Here is a 20835-nt window from a genome sequence, read left to right on the forward strand (position 1 = left end):
AGCACATCTTCTTAAAATGTATTAATTGAATAAAATAATATTGCATTGTGTCTGAAGGTTCCTAAGTCTAACAGACTAAACAAAATGATCTCAAAACTTGATTGTATTGAGAGTGATAATTAAATATTCTTTGGGGGTATAAGTAAAAATGTATATACTTTGAACAGTAAATTAACTAATTTCTCCATTTGTTATTAAAAAGTTTCCTAACTTTATCTTGCTGTTTTTCTTAATAGCACTTCCTTCCTCTTGCAAATCTGAATTGTTCACCAAATGTTGAAACTTTCCTTTGCAAAGCTTTTGTACCAACCTGCACAGAGCAAATTCATGTGGACCCACCTTGTCGTAAATTTTGTGAAAAAGTATATTCTGATTGCAAAAACTTAATTGACACTTTTGGGATCCAGTGGCCTGAGGAACTTAAATGTGACAGGTAAATTATGTTTTCAACCGAATGATAATGATATTGATATTTTGATATCAATATCACTACTAATGATAATGATATTTTTATTTTTATTTTTTTTTATTTTTTAAATTAAATTATTATCTTTGTACATATACCATTGCCCACCCCTTCCCATACATGCCCTCCCTCCCCAGAGTTTTGTGTCTGATAATGATATTTTAATACTGGTGTTAGCTTTCCAGAATGTTAGTGACAGGTTTTCGTTATTTGATTCAACAAATGTTTATTACACCTTAACATATCCCGGGGTACCGTGGTGATAAGTGTCATGGACACAATAGTGAGAAAAAACAGACTTGGTTCTTATTCTCAGGGAACTTACAGTGGCTTGGAAGAAATGGAGAGTAATCAAATAATTATACAAGAAATGCAAATTTATAACTGCTTAGATATAACAAAGGCGAGGTACATAGTTCTATGAGAACATGTAATAGTGCCTTTGACCTTACCTGGGGGAAATGAACCTTATTATCAAGTCACTTTTTGCACATTAGTCTTCATTAATTATTTTTGTTTCCTTTTCTCTGGAAACAAAATAAGCTTGTAATTTGAAATATTGTACTGATACAATAAGAACTCATATAATAAATCTGGGAAGAAAGATAGCTACCTTTTTGTTCACCTGTGAACTGAAGAAGCTTTATGGAACTCTTACATTTCTGCTAAATTCATAGTTATTTTCAGGAACAATTGAGTAATACAGTTGCCCTTGAACAGCTAAGGGGTTAGGATTGCTGATCTCCCCTGTAGTCGAAAATCCGTGTATAACTTTTGGCTCCCCAAAAACTTAACTATTAAGTTTTTGCCCAGAAGACTTACCAATAACATAAACAGTTAATGGAGGTTTTGTATATGTTATATGTATTATATACTATATTCTTACAATAAAGCAAGCTAGACAAAAGATGTTAAGAAAATCATAAGGAAGAGAAAATACACTTAAAACTATTCATTGAAAAAAAAAAAAAAGCCTGCATGTAAGTGGATCTATGCAGTTCAAACCCATATTGTTCAAGGGTCAACTGTATGTAGTAAAGTTGAAGATGCTCATACATCGAGGAAATCTCCTTTCACAGAGACTTTTACACCAACAAGAAGTCGTGGCGTTCCGCACCAGCCCAGCGGCTCCCAGCCTCGGGGCGCGTTGGCAGGCGGGAGGGCAGCCCCGGCCAGAGCGAAGGCAGGGCCGGCAGCCAGGGGGAGGGAAGCCCATTCTCGCAGGAATCTTTGTGCATCGGGCCTCTAGTTAGATAATAAAAATTCACTTTTCCAAGACTTGTATTTTATATGCTTATAAACAGATAAGGCTGTACTTCTTATTTTTTCTGGAGAGTACCAAGCAAGAAAATTTTTTTCTTCTTAAATATTTATTCTTGAGAGCAAACATTATTTTTAAATTATTAATTGATTGTTTCCCAAGTAAGGGAATTTATATGTTCATTTGCCTTGTATTTAATATTTGTTAGTTTGTTAGGGCCTCATTAACCACACAAATTTTTAAGTCAACTTCAAAACTTTCTACCCAACTAGCATGTAGTGCTATAGGTTTGTGTGTCTTCCCATCAATTATGAATGCATAAGGAACTATTTTATAATTGGAAAGCATAGCATTAAAATAGTGACTCAATAAAAATGTTGACTGTATATTTAATTTTTGTAATTTTTACAGATTGCAGTATTGTGATGAGACTTCTCCTGTAACACTTGATCCACACACAGAGTTTCTCGGTCCTCAGAAGAAAACAGAACAAGTCCAAAGAGACATTGGAATATGGTGTCCAAGGCACCTTAAGACCCCTGGGGGACAAGGCTATAAGTTCCTGGGAATTGACCAGTGTGCACCTCCGTGCCCCAACATGTACTTTAAAAGCGATGAGCTGGAGTTCGCGAAAAGCTTTATCGGAATAGTTTCAATCTTCTGTCTGTGCGCAACTCTGTTCACATTCCTTACCTTTCTAATCGATGTTAAAAGATTCAGATACCCAGAGAGACCAATTATATATTACTCAGTCTGTTACAGCATTGTATCTCTCATGTATTTTATTGGATTCTTGCTAGGCAACAGCACAGCCTGCAATAAAGCCGACGAGAAGCTAGAAGTTGGTGAGACGGTAGTGCTAGGCTCTCAGAATAAGGCTTGCACCATTTTGTTTATGTTTTTGTATTTTTTCACCCTGGCCGGCACTGTGTGGTGGGTGATCCTGACCATTACCTGGTTCTTGGCTGCAGGAAGAAAATGGAGCTGTGAGGCCATTGAGCAGAAAGCAGTGTGGTTTCATGCCGTGGCCTGGGGAGCGCCGGGCTTTCTCACTGTCATGCTGCTCGCCATGAATAAGGTTGAGGGGGACAACATCAGTGGAGTGTGCTTTGTTGGCCTCTATGACCTGGATGCTTCTCGCTACTTTGTCCTCTTGCCGCTGTGCCTCTGTGTGGTTGTCGGGCTGTCTCTCCTCTTAGCCGGAATCATCTCCTTAAATCACGTGCGGCAAGTGATACAACATGACGGCCGCAACCAAGAAAAACTGAAGAAATTTATGATTCGAATTGGAGTCTTCAGTGGCCTGTATCTCGTGCCATTAGTGACCCTTCTTGGGTGTTACGTCTATGAGCAAGCGAACAGGCTCACCTGGGAGATCACATGGGTCTCTGACCACTGTCGTCAGTACCACATCCCATGTCCTTATCAGGTAAAAGCTGTCATTTGTATTGTTTCACGATTTGATTGTAGCATAGAAACGTTTCCTGGAAATATACTTGAATTAATTATGAGCATAAGTTAAAATTTCAGGCGAGAAATCCAGCAGACATAGGATTTATTTCCTCTACATCAGTTGAAACTGGGATAAGTGTCTTTAGGTTTTTCAGTTTGTTATGATAATAAATGTCTCCTTTCACTGTTCTTTTCAAAATTATATAGAGTTGTGAAGGTAGATTAATGAAATGAAGAAAAGACTCAGAAGAACAGGTCTTGGGGAAAAATAAGAGAAGTAATTTCTGAATTGGGAGTTGTTTTAAATTCTTCAATTAATAGGGGAAATTTTTATTTGGGTATATTTAATTTGATTGGGTTATCCTATATATTTTTTTTTTGCAGACTATTTGCTTATAAAAACAGAACTCGATTTTTGCCTAAACCATACTGTCATTTCTTAACTGAAAAAAGTACAGTTGAAATAAAATGTGTTTCATATGCTCCTGATGTTTATCAGTATAAAACTGGTGTTAAAATTAAAGAAGTAAATTTCTGGAAATAGAAAAAAAATTTAAATGATTTTAATTGAAGTTTTTAATGAAAAAAATTTGTGTTAAGTAGATTTTATACATTTTTCTTGAATATTTATATATGGTATTATATATTATATTGATTATGAGTACTATCATCATAGTTATTAAATCAAACAATGTGTGGGCTGGTTATTTTACATAATAATATATATTCTAGAAAGTTACTACATTTTAAAACAGTGGAACCTATTTAAATACTGACGGGTAGGAATAATAGTTTTACTTACCTTACATACTATCTACAGCCTGTTATCAGTAGGTTATTTTTACTATATATTTAATAAGTGAGCTATGTCTTAAAGTTATCCTGATGCAGTAAATGTTTTCTGTATTCTCAGAATTTTGGGGTAGGAGGAAAATACAATTATTAAATACTGCCAAAAAAGTTTAAAGTCTACAATTTTTAAAAATTACATTTCATGTAAGGAAATAAACTATAAAGTGTTAGAAGATTCAATGAGAAAATTCTAAACTTAAAGTGGAGGACTTAATAAATATGATATAAAATTCAGGAACTTTAAAAGAAATAATTGCTAAATTTGACTACATTAAAAAAATGTTTGTGTATGGCAAAAATCCCCACCATAATCAAAGTCAGAAAACTAATTGGGAAAATTTATTCACATAATACACCACAGTTGAAGGGCTAATTTCTTAATTTATAAAGAGTTCCTATAGATCAATAAGAAATAAACAAAGTCTGGTATGAAAATGAAGTAGAGGATTCACAGAAAATGAATCCTCTGACATGTGCAAAATGTTGTAAGAGAATTTCAAATTAAAATTATAATAAACCCTGGCCGGTGTTTCCCAATAGTTAGAGCATTGGCCCAAGGACTGAAGGGATGCTGCTCCAATTCCCAGTCAAGGGCTCTACCTAGGTTACAGGTTCGATCTCTGGCCTGCTGGGGCCCATGCAAAAGACAACCGATTGATGTCTCTCTCTCTCTCTCTCACATCAATGTCTGTCTGTCTGTCTGCCTGTCCGTCTGTCTCTCTCTCTATTTCCCTCCTTTCCACTCTCTAAAAATCAGTGGGGAAAAAACCCTTGGGTGAGGATTTACAACAACAACAAAATTTACAATGACTTATTGTGCCTACTTATGTCATAGCAAACATCTGAAGGTTTTATAGCCACTGTGTTGGTGAAACTGGCAAAGTGCACATTCTCAGACTTTGTTATTAATCAGTTCAACCTTCCATGAAAAGTAATTTGACAGTATCTGTCATTTAAAATGAACATATCTTTGATCGTGTCCTTATGGGAATTTATTGACGAATCTGCTCACAAATGTGAGCGGTTGCCTACATACAAAGATAGTCACTGCATCAGTATTACAATGGCAATAGGTTGAAAATAACCTAAATATCCATTAATAAGAGTACTTGAATAAGTTATGCTCACACAATGGAACAGCCTTTAAAAATGAATGAGAAGCTCTATTTCTACTGATATAGAATAATATAACCAAGAAATATTAGTAAGTGAAAAGAGCAATATGTAATATGGGATGTGTAGTATTTTGATACTTGAGTAACATTTTAAAAATAATATTAAAGTTTATACTTAGAAAAAAGTATGGATTATTTTTTATGAAATTTTCAATTTAATACTTATTTTGCTCTAACAAATCGATTTTAAAACATAAACACCAACAATGTGTAAAGATTCTAAAACAATATATTATTATAAGGAGTTTAAATGTGTGTGTTTTTGTGGTAGATTAAAGTGAAGGAAAAATATAAATATTTAGAGGCAAATATTTGGCAGTTATACTTCTAAGAGGAAAAAGTTCAGGAAATCAAGCCATGATTAGGAAGGACATCCTTCCTAAATATATTTAAGTATTTTTCCCTTTCTAGCTATATATTTTGACATATATATAAGGTTATTTGTTCAGAACTTAGGTAAAGAATGTATTGACACTTAAAACACTATTTATTATGTAAATTATTTATAAAATTTTAAATATTTTATAAAAAAACAGACCAGATTTATTTTTTTGTTCATTTTACATTGACTATATAGACTTCACTTAAAATGTATCACTGAAATGTTTATTCACCATTTTTTTACAGGCAAAAACAGAAAGTCGACCAGAATTGGCTTTGTTTATGATAAAATATCTGATGACATTAATTGTTGGCATCTCTGCCGTCTTCTGGGTTGGAAGCAAAAAGACATGCACAGAGTGGGCTGGGTTTTTTAAACGCAATCGCAAGAGAGAGTAAGAACCTATTGAACTATCTGACACTGTCTTAGAATTAAATAGCTCAAATACCAGGGAACTATTTCAATCATCATTGTACTGGAACTTTATTATATCGGTTGTTTCAAGCTTGGCAATCTTCATGGAGAGAGATGCTTTTCTCTGGCATCTGTATAATAGTCTGACATATGCTAGTCTATTGAAATATGAAGGAAAGATTTATAAAATGTGCATTTTCTTTCCATGGCTTATATTATTTCTGCTTTCATTGGATTCGTTATTTTTGGGAATAGCACTTTTAATAATTTAATCCTTTTTTTTATCAATGATAAAATATTAAATGGGATAAAGTATATGTAAGGAAATTTATAAAGGATGATTTGGATGTGATGTCTTAATGGTCATTATTTACCTTTAAATTTTATTACACATAGTGTTGACTTAAAATTTCACTTATTTACCTTGCCTAAGATGGTAAAAATTCAAACTTAAGGAATATTCTATAACAATATAATAGATTTACATTTCTGAGTGAATAGTTCACTTCAGTTATTTAAGTACATTGTGTTCTATGTACTATTAGTAGTGTACAAGAGAGTTTTTTAAACCATTCCTTCTTGGTCTGATTAATGAACTTTTTTGTGGTAAAAATTTAAGAACTGTAGGCTCACAAATAAGTTTTTGAAATCTGAAGGATTGCATTTAACTGGACTTTACATTTTTGCACTATTATTATATGTCTTTTCTATATTTATATACCCACACTAACTTAAGTATAACTTGCTGACTTTAAATTAGAAAGAAAAACAGTTTAATTTAAGCAGACCACTAATCATATTCTGTGTCCTCTCTCTTCTGGTTTATTTTAACATTTGATATACTTACATATGGTACACATACAGTTAGGCCTCTACTTTAAGCTGGTTTGCGTTTCCCTTCTCTCATTCTTGGATGTTGCCTATTTAATTCCTTACCAGTCTACTATTTATACTAACAAAAGCAACTAACGGTGTATCCATAAAAGATTTCACATCATGGCAATTCACTTATATCGCTTAGTAGTTATGATCCCATATTTTGTAAGTAAATCTTATATAACTTTTAACTATACTGAAGAAGGTCTTTTAGCACAGCTATGTGATATGCTTTATGGCTTCTATTATAACACCATTTTAAAGTAAATCCTCTCCTTTCTTACAGTCCAATCAGTGAGAGTCGAAGAGTACTACAGGAGTCATGTGAGTTTTTCTTAAAGCACAACTCTAAAGTTAAACACAAAAAGCACTACAAGCCAAGTTCACATAAGCTGAAGGTCATTTCCAAATCCATGGGGACCAGCACAGGAACGGCAGCAAATCACGGCACTTCTGCAGTAGCGATTGCTAACCACGATTACTTAGGACAAGAAACTTTGACAGAAATTCAAACTTCTCCGGAAACATCAGTGAAGGAAGTGAGAGAAGACGGGGTGAACACCCCCAAACCCAGAGCAGAGGACTGTGGGGGACCTGCCTCCCCAGCGGGATCCAGCTCCAAACTCTGTGGGGAGCAGGCTGACGGGAAAGGCCGGGCAGGCCACGGGACCGAGAAGAGCAGTGTGTCCGAAAGTGCGCAGAGTGAAGGAAGGTGAGCTTCGCTTCTGTTCTCTCAAGTCTTGACTATTTCAAATACGCATTATACATTTTTTATTAAAGCGTAACATGTTTGCAAAGAAAGCATTCTACCAGACGACATGTTTATACACTAATCCCAGAAAGTTTGGATTTAAGAAGTTGCAGTTCAGCCTATGAATATTCTGTTTTGTAGTTTAATTCTTAGCTTGGAGAAGATGCTTCATGAATGTTGTTCAAGTATAACACTCATGTTCATTTCTCTGGTAATTGTTAAGAGTTACATGTATATTTAGGTAAATGATTAAGATTTATCGGAAATATAGGCTAAATTTTACTAAGGTTGATCTATATTTTAGTTGAAATTCCAGTTTGGTCTTGGGAAGAGATGAGTGTAACTACCATCTTCAGGCTAAGTTTTAATTAGTACTGCTTCACAGTAGTGTCTAAAAGGTACTTGCCAGTTTAGAGTCGCCAGGGGTAGGGAACCTTTTTTTCAGCCAAGGGCCATTTGTATATTTATAACATCATTCGGGAGCCATATGAAATTATCCACTTAAAAATTAGCCTCCAATATTTGGCCAAACATTTAATTAACTCACCCCTAATGCCTTGACAGGGACAGGCCAAATGATTTTTGGTCCTTTATATGGCTCTCGGGCCGGATGTTCCCATCTTATAAAAACATTATAGGATGTTTTTTATTTTCTGAGCATGAAAGGATACTGACATTATCTTTAATGAAATTTCCATGTAGTCAAAGTGATCCAAACACAGCTATCCATGAAGTTAGCCAGAATGCTGACAACTACTTGAAGGACTCAAGGTTGTCTTACCTCACCCTTCTGAGCTAGGCCAAACGCACCTTCTCCGTGTTGCTGGAACAGCTTTTTCACCCCTGGATCGTAATTACATATATGCTTTCATCCCCCACTAGATTTGTAAACTCCTTAAAGGCAGAGCTGAGTTCTTACCGTTGTATTCCCTGCTGCTTCCATAGTCAATCCATGGTGGAAAATCAATAAAATGTATGCTGATCTGAGGGCAGGAAGCCTGGCTCATTAATTGATTTCCCCAGGAGACACCATGCTCAGCCCATGATGGGTGTGCTTGACAGTTTCCAAAGTTAGCAAACATTATTTGAAAATGAAGTATTTGTGTTTTGAGGTGTTAGACCAGACATGCAGTTTCAGTCAATTATCCTATGATCAAGTGGACACTGGCTGGAAGTAAAGCTCATGCAGGTGAGGAGCAGTTATAAGGACACCTGGCATCACCTGTGTGCTCGGTGTGTATGTGTGTCCGCTTCTGTTCTTTTCTAGGGGGGCTCCAAAGACTGGTGTCACCGAAGCCGGCCCCGTGCAGAGCAACAGCTTGCAGGTCCCCTGTCCTTCAGAACCAAGCAGCCCCAACGGCTCCACGTCGCTGCTCAGCCGCTCGGCTTCCGGAGCTGGAAAAGAGCAGGGCGCCGGCAGCCACGCGGATACCTGAAAACGAGCTTATCTCGTTACTGAGAAGTGTCCTTGTGTTACACTGGAGGCGGTGTTCGTACACCGACGTACAAGAACCACTATTAAATCCTTCCTTTGTGCTTAGAGTTGCACTGCCTGCTGTTACACGGAAACAAGAAATGCTGAGAATAATATGATCCATTTCACATAGAGGTCAGTGACAGCAATATACCCGAAAGACAGAAATGTGCAGGTTAATAATATTTTTTTAAATTGTGTGGGAAGAGGGAATTAGAGGAATCTTCCTTTTTTTATTTATGAAGATTCTGCTCTTGTTAAAAGTATTTTAAGGTGTACAATGCTATTTTACTTTTATGATATAAAATCAAGATTTTTCTCTGCTGAAGTATTTAAAACTTATCCTTACATCTTTTTTATATATTTGAAAATAAGTTTATATGTATTTGAAGTTTTTTTTTAGATATCCTGGAAAATCTACTCAAATATTTTATTATGTTACCTGATATCTTATTTTCACACTACTTTGGTAGCTTTTACACTGAACTGCTAAGAAAATTGAAAAATAGTATTTTTTTTGTAGAATAAAAAATTGGCACATCAGAGGTGTCATAATGGGAATTCAACTAAAAAATCCACTTACTGTACCTTACTGTCTTCAGTATGTGAATTTTATAAGTTGAATTGTTTTTATAAGTTTCACAGCTCTATTACACAACTGAAATAAGGTGCTCTTTGAAAGAGTGTCTAATGTTTATATTATGTTGCTTGCTGATCCTTCTACATTTTAAAAATAAAATGTCCTGCAGGATTAGTAGATGGACTGTTACCCTTCTATAAATTAAGCCAAGTGCAATCGATTTTTTTAAATGTTTCTTGCTCACCCAGGATTATGTTATTATGACCACTACAGTTGCTTATACTTTTGTTTTAACTTTTGTCTTTTAACATTTAGAATACTACACATGGTTTGTATTTGTGCAGTATCTTTTCCAGATATTATGTAGAATTCATTTCTGCAGCTAAATAGGATTTTGCTGAACATGAAAAAGTGTGTTAGCAATTTTAGTGCCAATCAAATGGAAAAAATGTAGTCCTGACAAAATAAGTCAAATTTCATATAATATACTTTAAAATACTAAAGAATATTCTTAATTTTGTTTCTAATTAAGTAGTATTCCTCAAGTAGGTTTTCTGATGCTTTTGGTTTTTTCTCTATTACCATTCACTTAGAACATACAAAGAAAATTATCATGTACTGTATGGAAAACGTTGTAAATACTAACTTTTCCACATTTGTTAATTTTGTATACAAAAACCTTTTTTTATGTGATCTTTTCAGTAATAAAATTTTCTTTATATAAGAGATTGTGGCGTGTTCCATGTCATGTAGTGTGGTCCTGGCCCAGGAAGTGGCATAATCCTTCAGGTCAGTAGCTCAATGACTGATAAGCCAGAATTTTCTTTTTATTTGATTATTTTCTTTTTAAATAATTTTTTTATTTTTCAATTACAGTTCACATACAATATTATATTAGTTTCAGGTGTAGTGATTAGACTTTCATATATCTTATAAAGTGATCACCCCATAAATCTGGTACCCATCTGACACCATACATAGTTATTACATTATTACTTACTATATTCTCTCTGCTATACTTTACATCCCCATGACTGTTAATCCCTTAACCTTTTCCACCCACCCTCCGAATTCTCCTCCCCTTTAGCAACCATCAATTTGTTCTCTTTGTGAGTTTGTTTTTGTTTTCTTTGTTCATTTATTTTGTTTTATAGCTTACATAGATAAGTGGAATCATGTGACATTTGTCTTTTTCACTCTGACTTATTTCAGTCAGCACAGTATCTTCTGTGTGGTTGCAGATGGCAAGATTTCCTTTCTTTTTTTTTTTTTATCACTGAGTCATATTGCATTGTATATGTACACTATTTCTTTTGATGGGCACTTTGTTTGCTTCCATATGTTGGCTATTGTAAATAAAGATGCAATGAACATAAGAATGCATATGCCTTTTCAAAGTAGTGTTTTGGGTTTCTTTGGATATATAAATCTATCAGTAATCAATTACATGTAAGTAGATTAAAAGTTTCAATCAAAAGATATTTGGTGGTTGAAGGAATAAGAAAACAAGACCTTTACATATGCTGTCTGCAAGAGACTCGCTTCAGATCAAAAGGCACACAAAGAGGTGGAAATGATTTTTCAGGAAGATGGAAACAAACACACAGAAGAGGGTTAGCAATACTTATACAGGCAGAATAGATTTTAAAACAAAGGCTATTTCAAGAAACAAAGAAGGACCCAGCAATTCCACTTCTGGTTATTTATTCAAAGTATTGTTAACCCAGCTATTTGTTTCCATTTTCCTGAAATACCATAAGGCAGTTCCATTTTTAATTTTTTGAGGAAACTCCATATTGTTTTCCACAATGGCTGCACCAATCTGCATTCCCACTAACAGTGCATGTGGGTTCACTTTCCACATCCTTGCCAACACTTGCTGTGTGTTGATTTATTGATGACAGCCGTTCTGACAAGCGTGAAGTGATATCTCATTGTGGTTTTAATTTGCATTTATCTGATAATTAGTGCCATTGGGCATCTTTTCATGTCTATTTGACATCTGTATATCCTCTTTGACAAAGTGTCTATTCAGATCCTTTGCCCATTTTTTAATTGGATTGTTTGTTTTTGGTGTTGAGTTACACAAGTTCTTTATAAATGTTGGATATAAACTCCTTATAAAATGTAGCATTGGTGACTACATTCTCCCATTCAGTGAGTTGTCTTTTCCTTTTCTTAGTTTCCTTTGCTGTACAAAAACTGGTTTGATGTAGTCCAATTTGGTTTTTTTTGCTTTTACTTCCTATGCCCAAGGTTATATAGAAGAAAAAATATTGTTACAAGAAAAATCCAAGATTTTACTGCCCATGTTTTTTTCTAGGAATTGTATGGTTTTGAGTCTTACATGTAAGTCTTTAATCCATATTGAGTTTATTCTTGTGTATGGTGTAAAAGGTGATTCTTTTATTTGCATGTTTCCATCCAATTTCCCCAACACCATTTATTAAATACATTATCTTTACTCCATTGTATGTTCTTGCCTCCTTTGTCAAATATTAATTGACCATAAATGCGTAGGTTTCTTTTTGGACTCTCTATTCTGTTCCATTGATTCATATATTTGTTTTAATGCCAGTACCAAGCTGTTTTGATTACTATGGCCTTGTAGTATAGTTTGATATCAGGTAGCATGATTCCTCCAACTTGGTTCTTTCTCAAGATTGCTGTGGCTATTTAGGGTCTTTTTGAGGTTCCATATAAACTTTTGGAATATTTGTTCTAGTTTTGCAAAATATTCCATTGGTTTCTTGATAGGAATTGTGTTGCATCTGTAGCTTACGTTGGGTAATATGAACATTTTAATGATGTTAATTCTTCCTATCCATGAACACACGATATGCTTCATTTATTTGTATCTTCCTTTTGATTTCATCCTTGATCTCATGGTTAACCAATTTATTGTTTAGTAATATGTTATTTACCCTCCAGGTGTTTGTGTTTTTTCATTTTTTTTTTCTTTCTTGCGATTGGTTTTTAGTTTCATAACATTAAGGCAGAGAAAATAACTTGAAAAGAATGTATATTCTGCTGCTTTGGGGTGAAATACTTTGAAGATGTCAATTAAATCCCTCTGCTCTAGTGTGTCATTTCCTTGTTGACTTTCTATTTAAAAGACCTACCCATTGAGGTCAACAGGGTGTTAGGTAGGTTCTCAGTGAGACACCACGTCACGGTAAGTTGTGTTCACCTGATTGATAAAGATTCAAGTCCAGTGCCAGTGCTGGGTCTGAGGCCACTCGGCAAATATCCCAGGGATCCCAAGTCCAGCGCCACCTACTGGGGGCCTGGGAAGGAAGAGAAATGGGCTTAATAAGCAACTGGCCAGCAATGTTTTATTTATTTATTTATTTATTTATTTATTTATTTATTTATTTATTTTTATAGTAAATCAGTTACTTAGCATTTTCTCATATCAATAATACCTCCACATGCCCAAAGATACACTTTACACAAAAGATATTTCCAGATAGGTCAACCAACCTCATCCAGGCCCCACACAAGGCACTCACAGATCAACACCCCAGCGCTATACTAACTCACCACCTCCAGATCTAAGCCTTCATCACTTGATTCAGCAGACCCTCAAGTTCCCGCAAAAGTTTCCAGCCATTTCTGAGAGGCAGCCTTGGGGCGCGGGCAGGCGACGAGCGAGCTGTTCCGGGCTTGGCTGCTCTGGGCCTGGCCTCTGTTGCTCTGGTCCGTTCCACAACCAGCTGCTCCGGGTCTGGCCACTGCCACTCCCGACCTGGTTGCTCTGGGCTTGGCAGCTGCCACTCTGGGCCTGGCCGCACCCGACCCGGCTGCTCTGGGCCCGGCTGCTTCGGGCCCGGCCACTTCGGGCCTGGCCGCTCCCAGCCTGGCAGCTGCTGCTCCAGGCGTGGCCGCACCCGACCCGGCTGCTCTGGGCCCGGCTGCTCCAGGCCCGAATGCTCCATGGCCAGCAATGTTTTAATCTACTGAAGTAAATGTTTTAATCTAATGCCATTCTTTAATTCTTTGAATAACTCAAATTGATCATGATGTATCATTAAATACATTGCTTGATTTGATTTTTTGTCTATTTAGAATAAAAATTTGCATCTATACCCTCCTATATTCTAAATGATTCCTCAACCATAGGCATAATATTTGTAATCAGTAAGCTTGGATTTAAAAGTGTTTAATTTTAATAGCAAACTTCAAAAATACCATTTAATTCAAAAGAAGAGGACAGTTTTTCTTTTGCATGGGACCAGAATCTTTGAAGCAAAAAGAATCGGCTATTTCAGAGGTGGTGACATTAATTTTTATATGGATTTTACAGCATTTTCTAATCAAGAAATTTGACCTAAATTACATAATATATTTACATTTATTTGTTGGTTTGTTTGTTTGTTTATGTTAATCCTCACCTGAGGATATTTCCCCCTTTGCTTTTCAGAGTGGAAAGGAGGGAGAAGGGGGAGAGAGAGAGAAACATTAGTATGAGAGAGACACATCAACTCGTGGCCTCCTGCACACACCCTACTGAGGGAAGGAGTGTGAATCTGCAACCCATGTACATGTCCTTGACCAGGAATCGAACTGAGACCCTTTGGTGTGCGAGCTGACACTTCAACCACTAAGCCACACTGGCCAGGGCAACATATTTACATTTATAATACCAAGGCTGGCATCAGCATTGTGCAGCTACACTCAAGAGCAGTAAAGATGTGACAAAGCGCCATTTCCATTTGGAAGGCGGCCACAAACCCTCAGTAGAATTATATGAAATGCCATCTTTCAAAAGGACTCAGTACACCCATTGGCATCCATTACTGCTCTGCTCTTCATGGTACTGAAGAAATCTTCCCTAGACTTTCCTCAAAAAACTAAACCAAAACGCCTTGTAAGTGCCACCCATCATCAAAATCACAGTTTTACTTAACTCGCATCACCTCAGAAATGGACCCCTGGTGTGTGTTTCCAGTTACCACTGCTGGAAAGTTTTAACACTGCCAAGGCAGGCACTGCTACTCTCAGGAAATGAAAGACATAATTTTTAATAACCACAAGAAGGCCTGCTGTTCCTTTTCTGCATGGAGAGCATAATTGAGAATACCTCCCTGCCCAGAGCATAGATGAAAGACTTAAAATTACAGATGCTGAAGGTTTTAGCAGAAGCCACTGTGATCCATCATGTGCAAAAGAGTCAAATTCCATTAACTCACGATGGCAGTGTGTCAACAAGGAGCAAAGAGAAGAAACTATGAAAAGGCTAATCCAAACGTACCCAAAGTCATTGGGGCTCGAGCTAAACAGCAGTGCACAGTGGCCGTCAGGTGCGCTGTGGGCATCACTGAGGAGCAGAAACAAAAGGGAGTGGGAGGTAAGCTGAGAAAATGAGAAGGAGGGACTGAAGCAGTAAATCCTAACTGGAAGGAAAATAAATGAGAAAATGATTGCTGAAATGGACAAATTACAGCAGACAAATCTGTGGCTTTTACTTTCCAGCTTCAGAAGGAAAAACTTCTAAGAAGAGGTTTTCGAATTTTCCACCACAAAAGGAGGGGATGAGAGAGAGTATGAACCTGCTTAAGTTTCAACAGAAACATCTTGGAGAAAGTTTTCCAAATAAATCATTTCCAAATGCATGACATTCTTCCTTTATACCTTTATTTTCTACTTATTTGGTTTTAACATTACCAAAGTGCAAAGACTCTGCTCAACCTGTTTATAAATATATAATTACACTTGGAATATGTTGAGAAGAGAAGCACAAATCAATATAGATTTTAAAAAATGATTTTCCTACCCTGGCCCGGGTGGCTCAGTTGGTTAGACTATCGTCCTAATATGCCAAGTTTTGGGTTTGATCTCCAGTCAGGGCACATACAAGAAGTGACCAATGCATGCATAAATGGGTGAAACAACGAATCAATGTTTCTTTTTCCCTTCCCCTCTCTCTAAAATCAACAAATAAATCTGAAAAGAAAAATATTTTCCTAAACTCAAAATACCTTAATTTTATATCTTCTCCCTCTTATTTTCCAGAGTGCTAATTTAAAACTGTCTGGTTTGTGTGGGTTTAGTTCCTTAAGGGCCTAGGCTGGCATCTAATTAATTTCACTATCAAGAAAGATATGAATCTGAATATGTAGTCTCCAGACCTTATCTGGAAAAATTCACCAGCAAAGTATGAGCCCCTGGTGGGGGTAGTCTTTCCGAATGGCCAGCCCAGTGGCCTCCGCAGCCTGTAAACAAAGCCGACCACTGGCAGACCCTGGCTCTGGCCCTGTCAGCGTCCTAACCGCCACCTTCATTCACACGGACTCCAAGGGAGGAAGAATGGCCGCTGTGTTCCCAGAGCTGACCTGTTGGCAGGCTGTGGGCAGAGGAAAAGTGCAGAGAAACAACCAGGAGGGCTGCTTTCCCACTGATAGCCGTCACTGCCTCTTTGTCGGGCCCCCCGGCAGGGCTTTCCAGGCCTGCCCCAGAGACAGAGGTCCAGGCGTTTTCTTGATGAAATCGAAGACCAGGAAAGGGGGGACGAGCCCCCCAGAACAAGGAGGAGGCTGCTCGGGCACTGAGGAGGCAGGGCAGGGCCCGGCTACTCCGGACACCCTGAAGAGACCAAGAACAAGAGAAAAGCCTGTTTGGAAGCAGTGTCATTTTCTAGTTATAAAGGCCTATGTACTAAGGCAAACTGAAGAATGTACTTGGCATCCTAAGCTTTCTTTAATGAGAGAGAGAGGGAGAGGGAGAGGGAGAGGAAGAGAGAGAGAGAGAGAAAGCGAGCGCGCTCTTTTGGGACACCACTTAAAAGTTCTTTATTTTCCCCACTTAGAACTAAGAAAATCCCACATGAAGCCTCCCTCGTGCACACTCAGGTAACCGGCTTTATGCCCTTGGATGTTCTAGGCCTTAGAATCTAAGGTCTGAATTTGGGAGGATTCAGGGAAAGAGAGCACAAGCAAGCCTGTGTGGCTCTCACCATAAAGCCACGTTCTCCAGCCCCAGGTTCAACATCAACAAACGTGCGAGTTTTATCTTCATCTACCTGACTCCCGTGTCAACCTCTCAATTGCTTTTAGGCATAGGTATCAGATCATAGAGACCCTCAAACACAAAAAAAATTAGCGTTCAGTCTCAAAAATTAGGGGAGGTAAAACGAAACAAGGATTAGCGGTTTTTGGTACATTTATTGATAAATGGAAAAAGGACAGCTTGTGCTTTGTTCTCAACTCTGTGTTACTAATCACAGTTGATTGGGTAAAAGTAAAGATTGAATAAACTCTCAGACTTCAACAGGTGGTGCTGGAACAACTGGACAGTCACATGCAAAAAAAGGAACCCAGACACAGACATTACAAAAATTAACTCAAAGTTGATCATACACCTGATTGTAGAATACAAAACTGTTACACTCCTAGGAGATAACATGGGAGAAAACCTAGGTGTCCTTGAGTTTGGTGGTGTGTTCTTAGATAGAACACCATGAAGGAAATAATTGATAATCTATACTTCATTCAAGTTAAACACTCCTGCACCATGAAAGACAACATCAAAAGGATGAGAAGACAAGCCACCGTCTTGGAGAAAATATTTTAAAAAGGCACATCTGTTATAGGATTGGTAAGCAAAATACACAGAGAACTCTTACAAGGCAACCCTGAGAGAACAATCAACCTGATTGATTGTTTGAAAAAAACGAGACAAAGACCTTAACAGCCACCTCACCACAGAAAATAGGCAAATCAGCCATCGGATTCTACTGACAGCAAAGGGGTCAAGGGATGTGAGTGCCCGACTGTGTTCTGGTTCCCCGCCAATCCAGGCAGCCAGAGAAGTTGCAAAGAGGAAAGAAGCTGGGGTGGGGGTGGAATTCCTGAGACCCAAACCGGTTCCAAATTTTGAAGGTTTCCAGGTTTTAGAGGAACAGAATCCCCAAAAGGGCACATTTTAGTTGGAAGAAGTTCTAAGTGGCTAAGCCGGGGTATGAGGCAGGAAGAGGGCCAGACGTAGCCACCTCGCCCGATTTACCTTTGGGTCATGGGAAGGACCTAGAAATACCTAAGACACCTTTACGGCTGCCCTCACTTTTGGAATGCAAAGAGTTTTAGGAGCTCTGTGCCAGAAATGGGGACAAAGACCAAGCATGTATTTCTTATAAGTCACAACAACACAAACGCATACAATAATCCTGTTTAATGTATGCTTAACTACTGCCATGTGTGTATCTTTAATGACTAACAACATATGTACAAAACTATGGACAATAATTATTTTAGAGGCGTGAGACGCAGTCAGTTTTAATAATAGGGAACTCTTGCACTTTCTGCTTTATGAATTTCTATATTGTTTAATTTCACAATGAGCATATATTATTTCCCAACCCCTTCCAAAACTTTTGTGTGTATGTGTGTGGTGGGGTGGGGGTGGGGGGGTGGGGGGGAGGAGGGCTGCTCAAAGTGATAAGAAAGAACAGCGTGTTTTGCAAGCTTCTATTACTTGCTAAATTTGACATTTCAAGTAAATGAAGGCATATTACGATTTAAGGTCTACATCAATATGAAGATAAGCAGCTTGATGAATCTCAGTATCTTCAATGTTATCCTAGAATTTTAAAAATCATTACCCACCAGATAAGGTTTTTTTTGTGTTTTTTTGTTTTTTTGTTTTTTTACTTTTGCAAAAGACACACTATACTTGTTCCTGCATGCATAAAAATGTCCTATGTGAATGAATGTAAAACTTCATTTCATATATATAACACGAATGTATAAAATACATAGTTGGTTTTACCTCCTACTGTAACTCGGCTTGGAACTTAACTTTGATGAGTGATCTGTGCCTCTGGAGAGAGATCTTAGGAATATTTGCCGTTTTAGCCCTATACCGAATTCTAAGTTAAATATTTCAAGATGGCTCTGGTCAGCCAAGCCTGACGGCTGGTATGCAGACATGAGCAAATCACTAAGCAAAGCAATTAAAACCCTCACTTTGGACATGCAGCTTGGAAGCCAGCATATCTGTTGAACATATTAAAAAATGACTCATAACCACATGAGTTAAATGTACTGGGGAATTCAATGTTTAGCTCATAGCTCTGGGTGTGCTGAGGTCTAGGATTACTATAATTCCAACAGAAAATTGGAATCGCATTAGATACGCTGGACTTGACTAGCGTCAAGGCCAAGAGTTTGCTAACGATGCACCCCGTGGGGCTCCGCAGAAGGGGAACCTCCCAGTCTCCTTCGCCTTCTGATGTCCAGGGCTCTGTCTGGTAGGAGGGGAAAATGTCTTTGCAGCAGCCTGTGGTATAACTGGGATTCTTGCTTCTGAGGCCAAGTCCAAGAAATGCAGAACAAAAGCAGTCTGGGCGTAAGTCATAAAGGATGGGAAATCTGCACGTCCCCAGCTTCATGGGAATCCCCGAGGAGCCCCCAGGAAAACCCTGTGTGAACCTGGGCCCCCTCCACTCGTGGACACATCAGTGTCTCTGTAGAATGTGTGGCTAGGGTCTGGGTTCATCCACAGTTCTGGGAGAAAGAAACGGTTATTATTATTTTTTTAAAATATATTTTATTGATTTTTTACAGAGAGGAAGAGAGAGGGATAGAGAGTTAGAAACATTGATGAGAAAGAATCATCGATCAGCTGCCTCTTGCACACCCCCTACTGGGGATGTGCCTGCAACCCAGGTACATGCCCTTGACCGGAATCGAACCCGGGACCTTTCAGTCCGCAGGCCGATGCTCTATTCACTGAGCCAAACCGGTTTTGGCACGGTTATTATTTTTAACTTCCTGCTGTACATAACTGTGTCCTCAACCAGAAGTGGTTACCGACCCAGCATTCACCCTCCAATTCTTTTGCATTCCAGAACCCCTCTTTGTTAAAGTAGCAATTCTATTCTGCTTGGAGTTTCTTATGGATTTGCTTAAATCTGTTGTGGTCATCTCCTTCCCCTGGTTACGGATTATTTTAGGCTTGAGTATGTGACCCCCTTTTGGCCAATGAGATATGAAATGGCGGGGGTGGGGGGGGGGTCTGTTGGGAAAGATTCTCTTTTATTTTATTTTTTAAAATATATTTTATTGATTTTTTTTTTTAGAGAGGAAGGGAGAGGGATAGAGAGCTAGAAACATCGGTGAGAGAGAAACATCAATCAGCTGCCTCCTGCACACCCCCTACTGGGGATGTGCTGGCAACCAGGGTACATGCCCTTGACCGGAATGCCTGGGACCCTTCAGTCTGCAGGCCGATGCTCTATCCCAGTGTTTCCCAACCTTCTCTCATGATGAGAATCACCTGGTGGAGTTGTTAAAACACAGATTCCTGAATCCCAACTAAGAAGTGCTAAACTAGAATTTTTGGGAACATATAGGTAAAATTGTATACTTAACTAGTGCTCTAACACAGATGTTATATACAGAGCACTAAGTTAGGTATGCAATTTTACCTATATGTTCTCAAAAATTCTAGTTTAGCACTTCTTAGTTGGGATTCAGGAATCTGTGTTTTAACAACTCCACCAGGTGATTCTCATCATGAGAGAAGTTTGGGAAACACTGCTCTATCCACTGAGCCAAACAGGTTTTGGCGATTTTCTTCCTTTTATCATGAAGATGCCACAAGAGAGTCCTCTTCTTTTCTAGACAGTGTTGCATCTAACAGGGACACCTGGACCGGCTGTCTCTCTTGGGGGGGTGATGACATGAGGACAATGACAAAACTCTTAAGAATGGCAGAACATAAAAATAGAAAAACGTTGAATCCTTGATGATGTGGTTGGGTCATTACCTCTCTCTGAACTTCATGCTAAGAGAAAAAAGAAATTTCCTTATTGTCTAGCCACATCGAGCTGACTTTTAAAAGAATGCAATAAATGTTTGTTGAAATGTTATAAGAATGGATGTCTCTGACCCTCTGATGACCCCAAGTAGAGTTGCATCGTTCCATCCAAGTAAAGCCTGCATCTGAGCTTGTTTATGCTGCAAAATGAGAAGCGAAGTCCAAGGACGTGGTAGGATCCGTGGGGAGTGAGTACAACTGGGAGTCACGGATGTCGAAAGTCAGCAGGGAATGCAACAGTCACCATCTGGCTGGGGGGTGTGATTTCAGCCTTCAGGATGGAATCCTTGAGAACGCTGCTATCGACGTGGAGGAATGACGGCACAGCAGGGTA

At 38.0% G+C, this 20835-nt stretch overlaps 1 protein-coding gene across 2 annotated transcripts in view; it reads left to right on the forward strand.

Moving 5' to 3' along the window:
* Positions 1-12152, forward strand: part of FZD6 (frizzled class receptor 6) — a 33009-nt gene extending 20857 nt beyond the window's left edge. The window contains exons 3-7 of one of the 2 annotated variants that reach the window (XM_084864554.1): positions 237-433; positions 2139-3156; positions 5834-5982; positions 7165-7590; positions 8897-12152. In XM_084864554.1, coding sequence (XP_084720680.1) covers positions 237-433; positions 2139-3156; positions 5834-5982; positions 7165-7590; positions 8897-9065 — 1959 coding nt within the window. In that variant the 3' untranslated portion in view covers positions 9066-12152. The remainder of the gene's footprint in view (positions 1-236; positions 434-2138; positions 3157-5833; positions 5983-7164; positions 7591-8896) is intronic. The other variant, XM_084864555.1, reaches the window with a different exon arrangement.
* The last annotated feature ends 8683 nt before the right edge of the window (positions 12153-20835 follow it).

Source organism: Pipistrellus hanaki (genome assembly GCF_964339955.1).
Source record: "Pipistrellus hanaki genome assembly, chromosome: 17".
Lineage (NCBI taxonomy): Eukaryota > Metazoa > Chordata > Mammalia > Chiroptera > Vespertilionidae > Pipistrellus > Pipistrellus hanaki.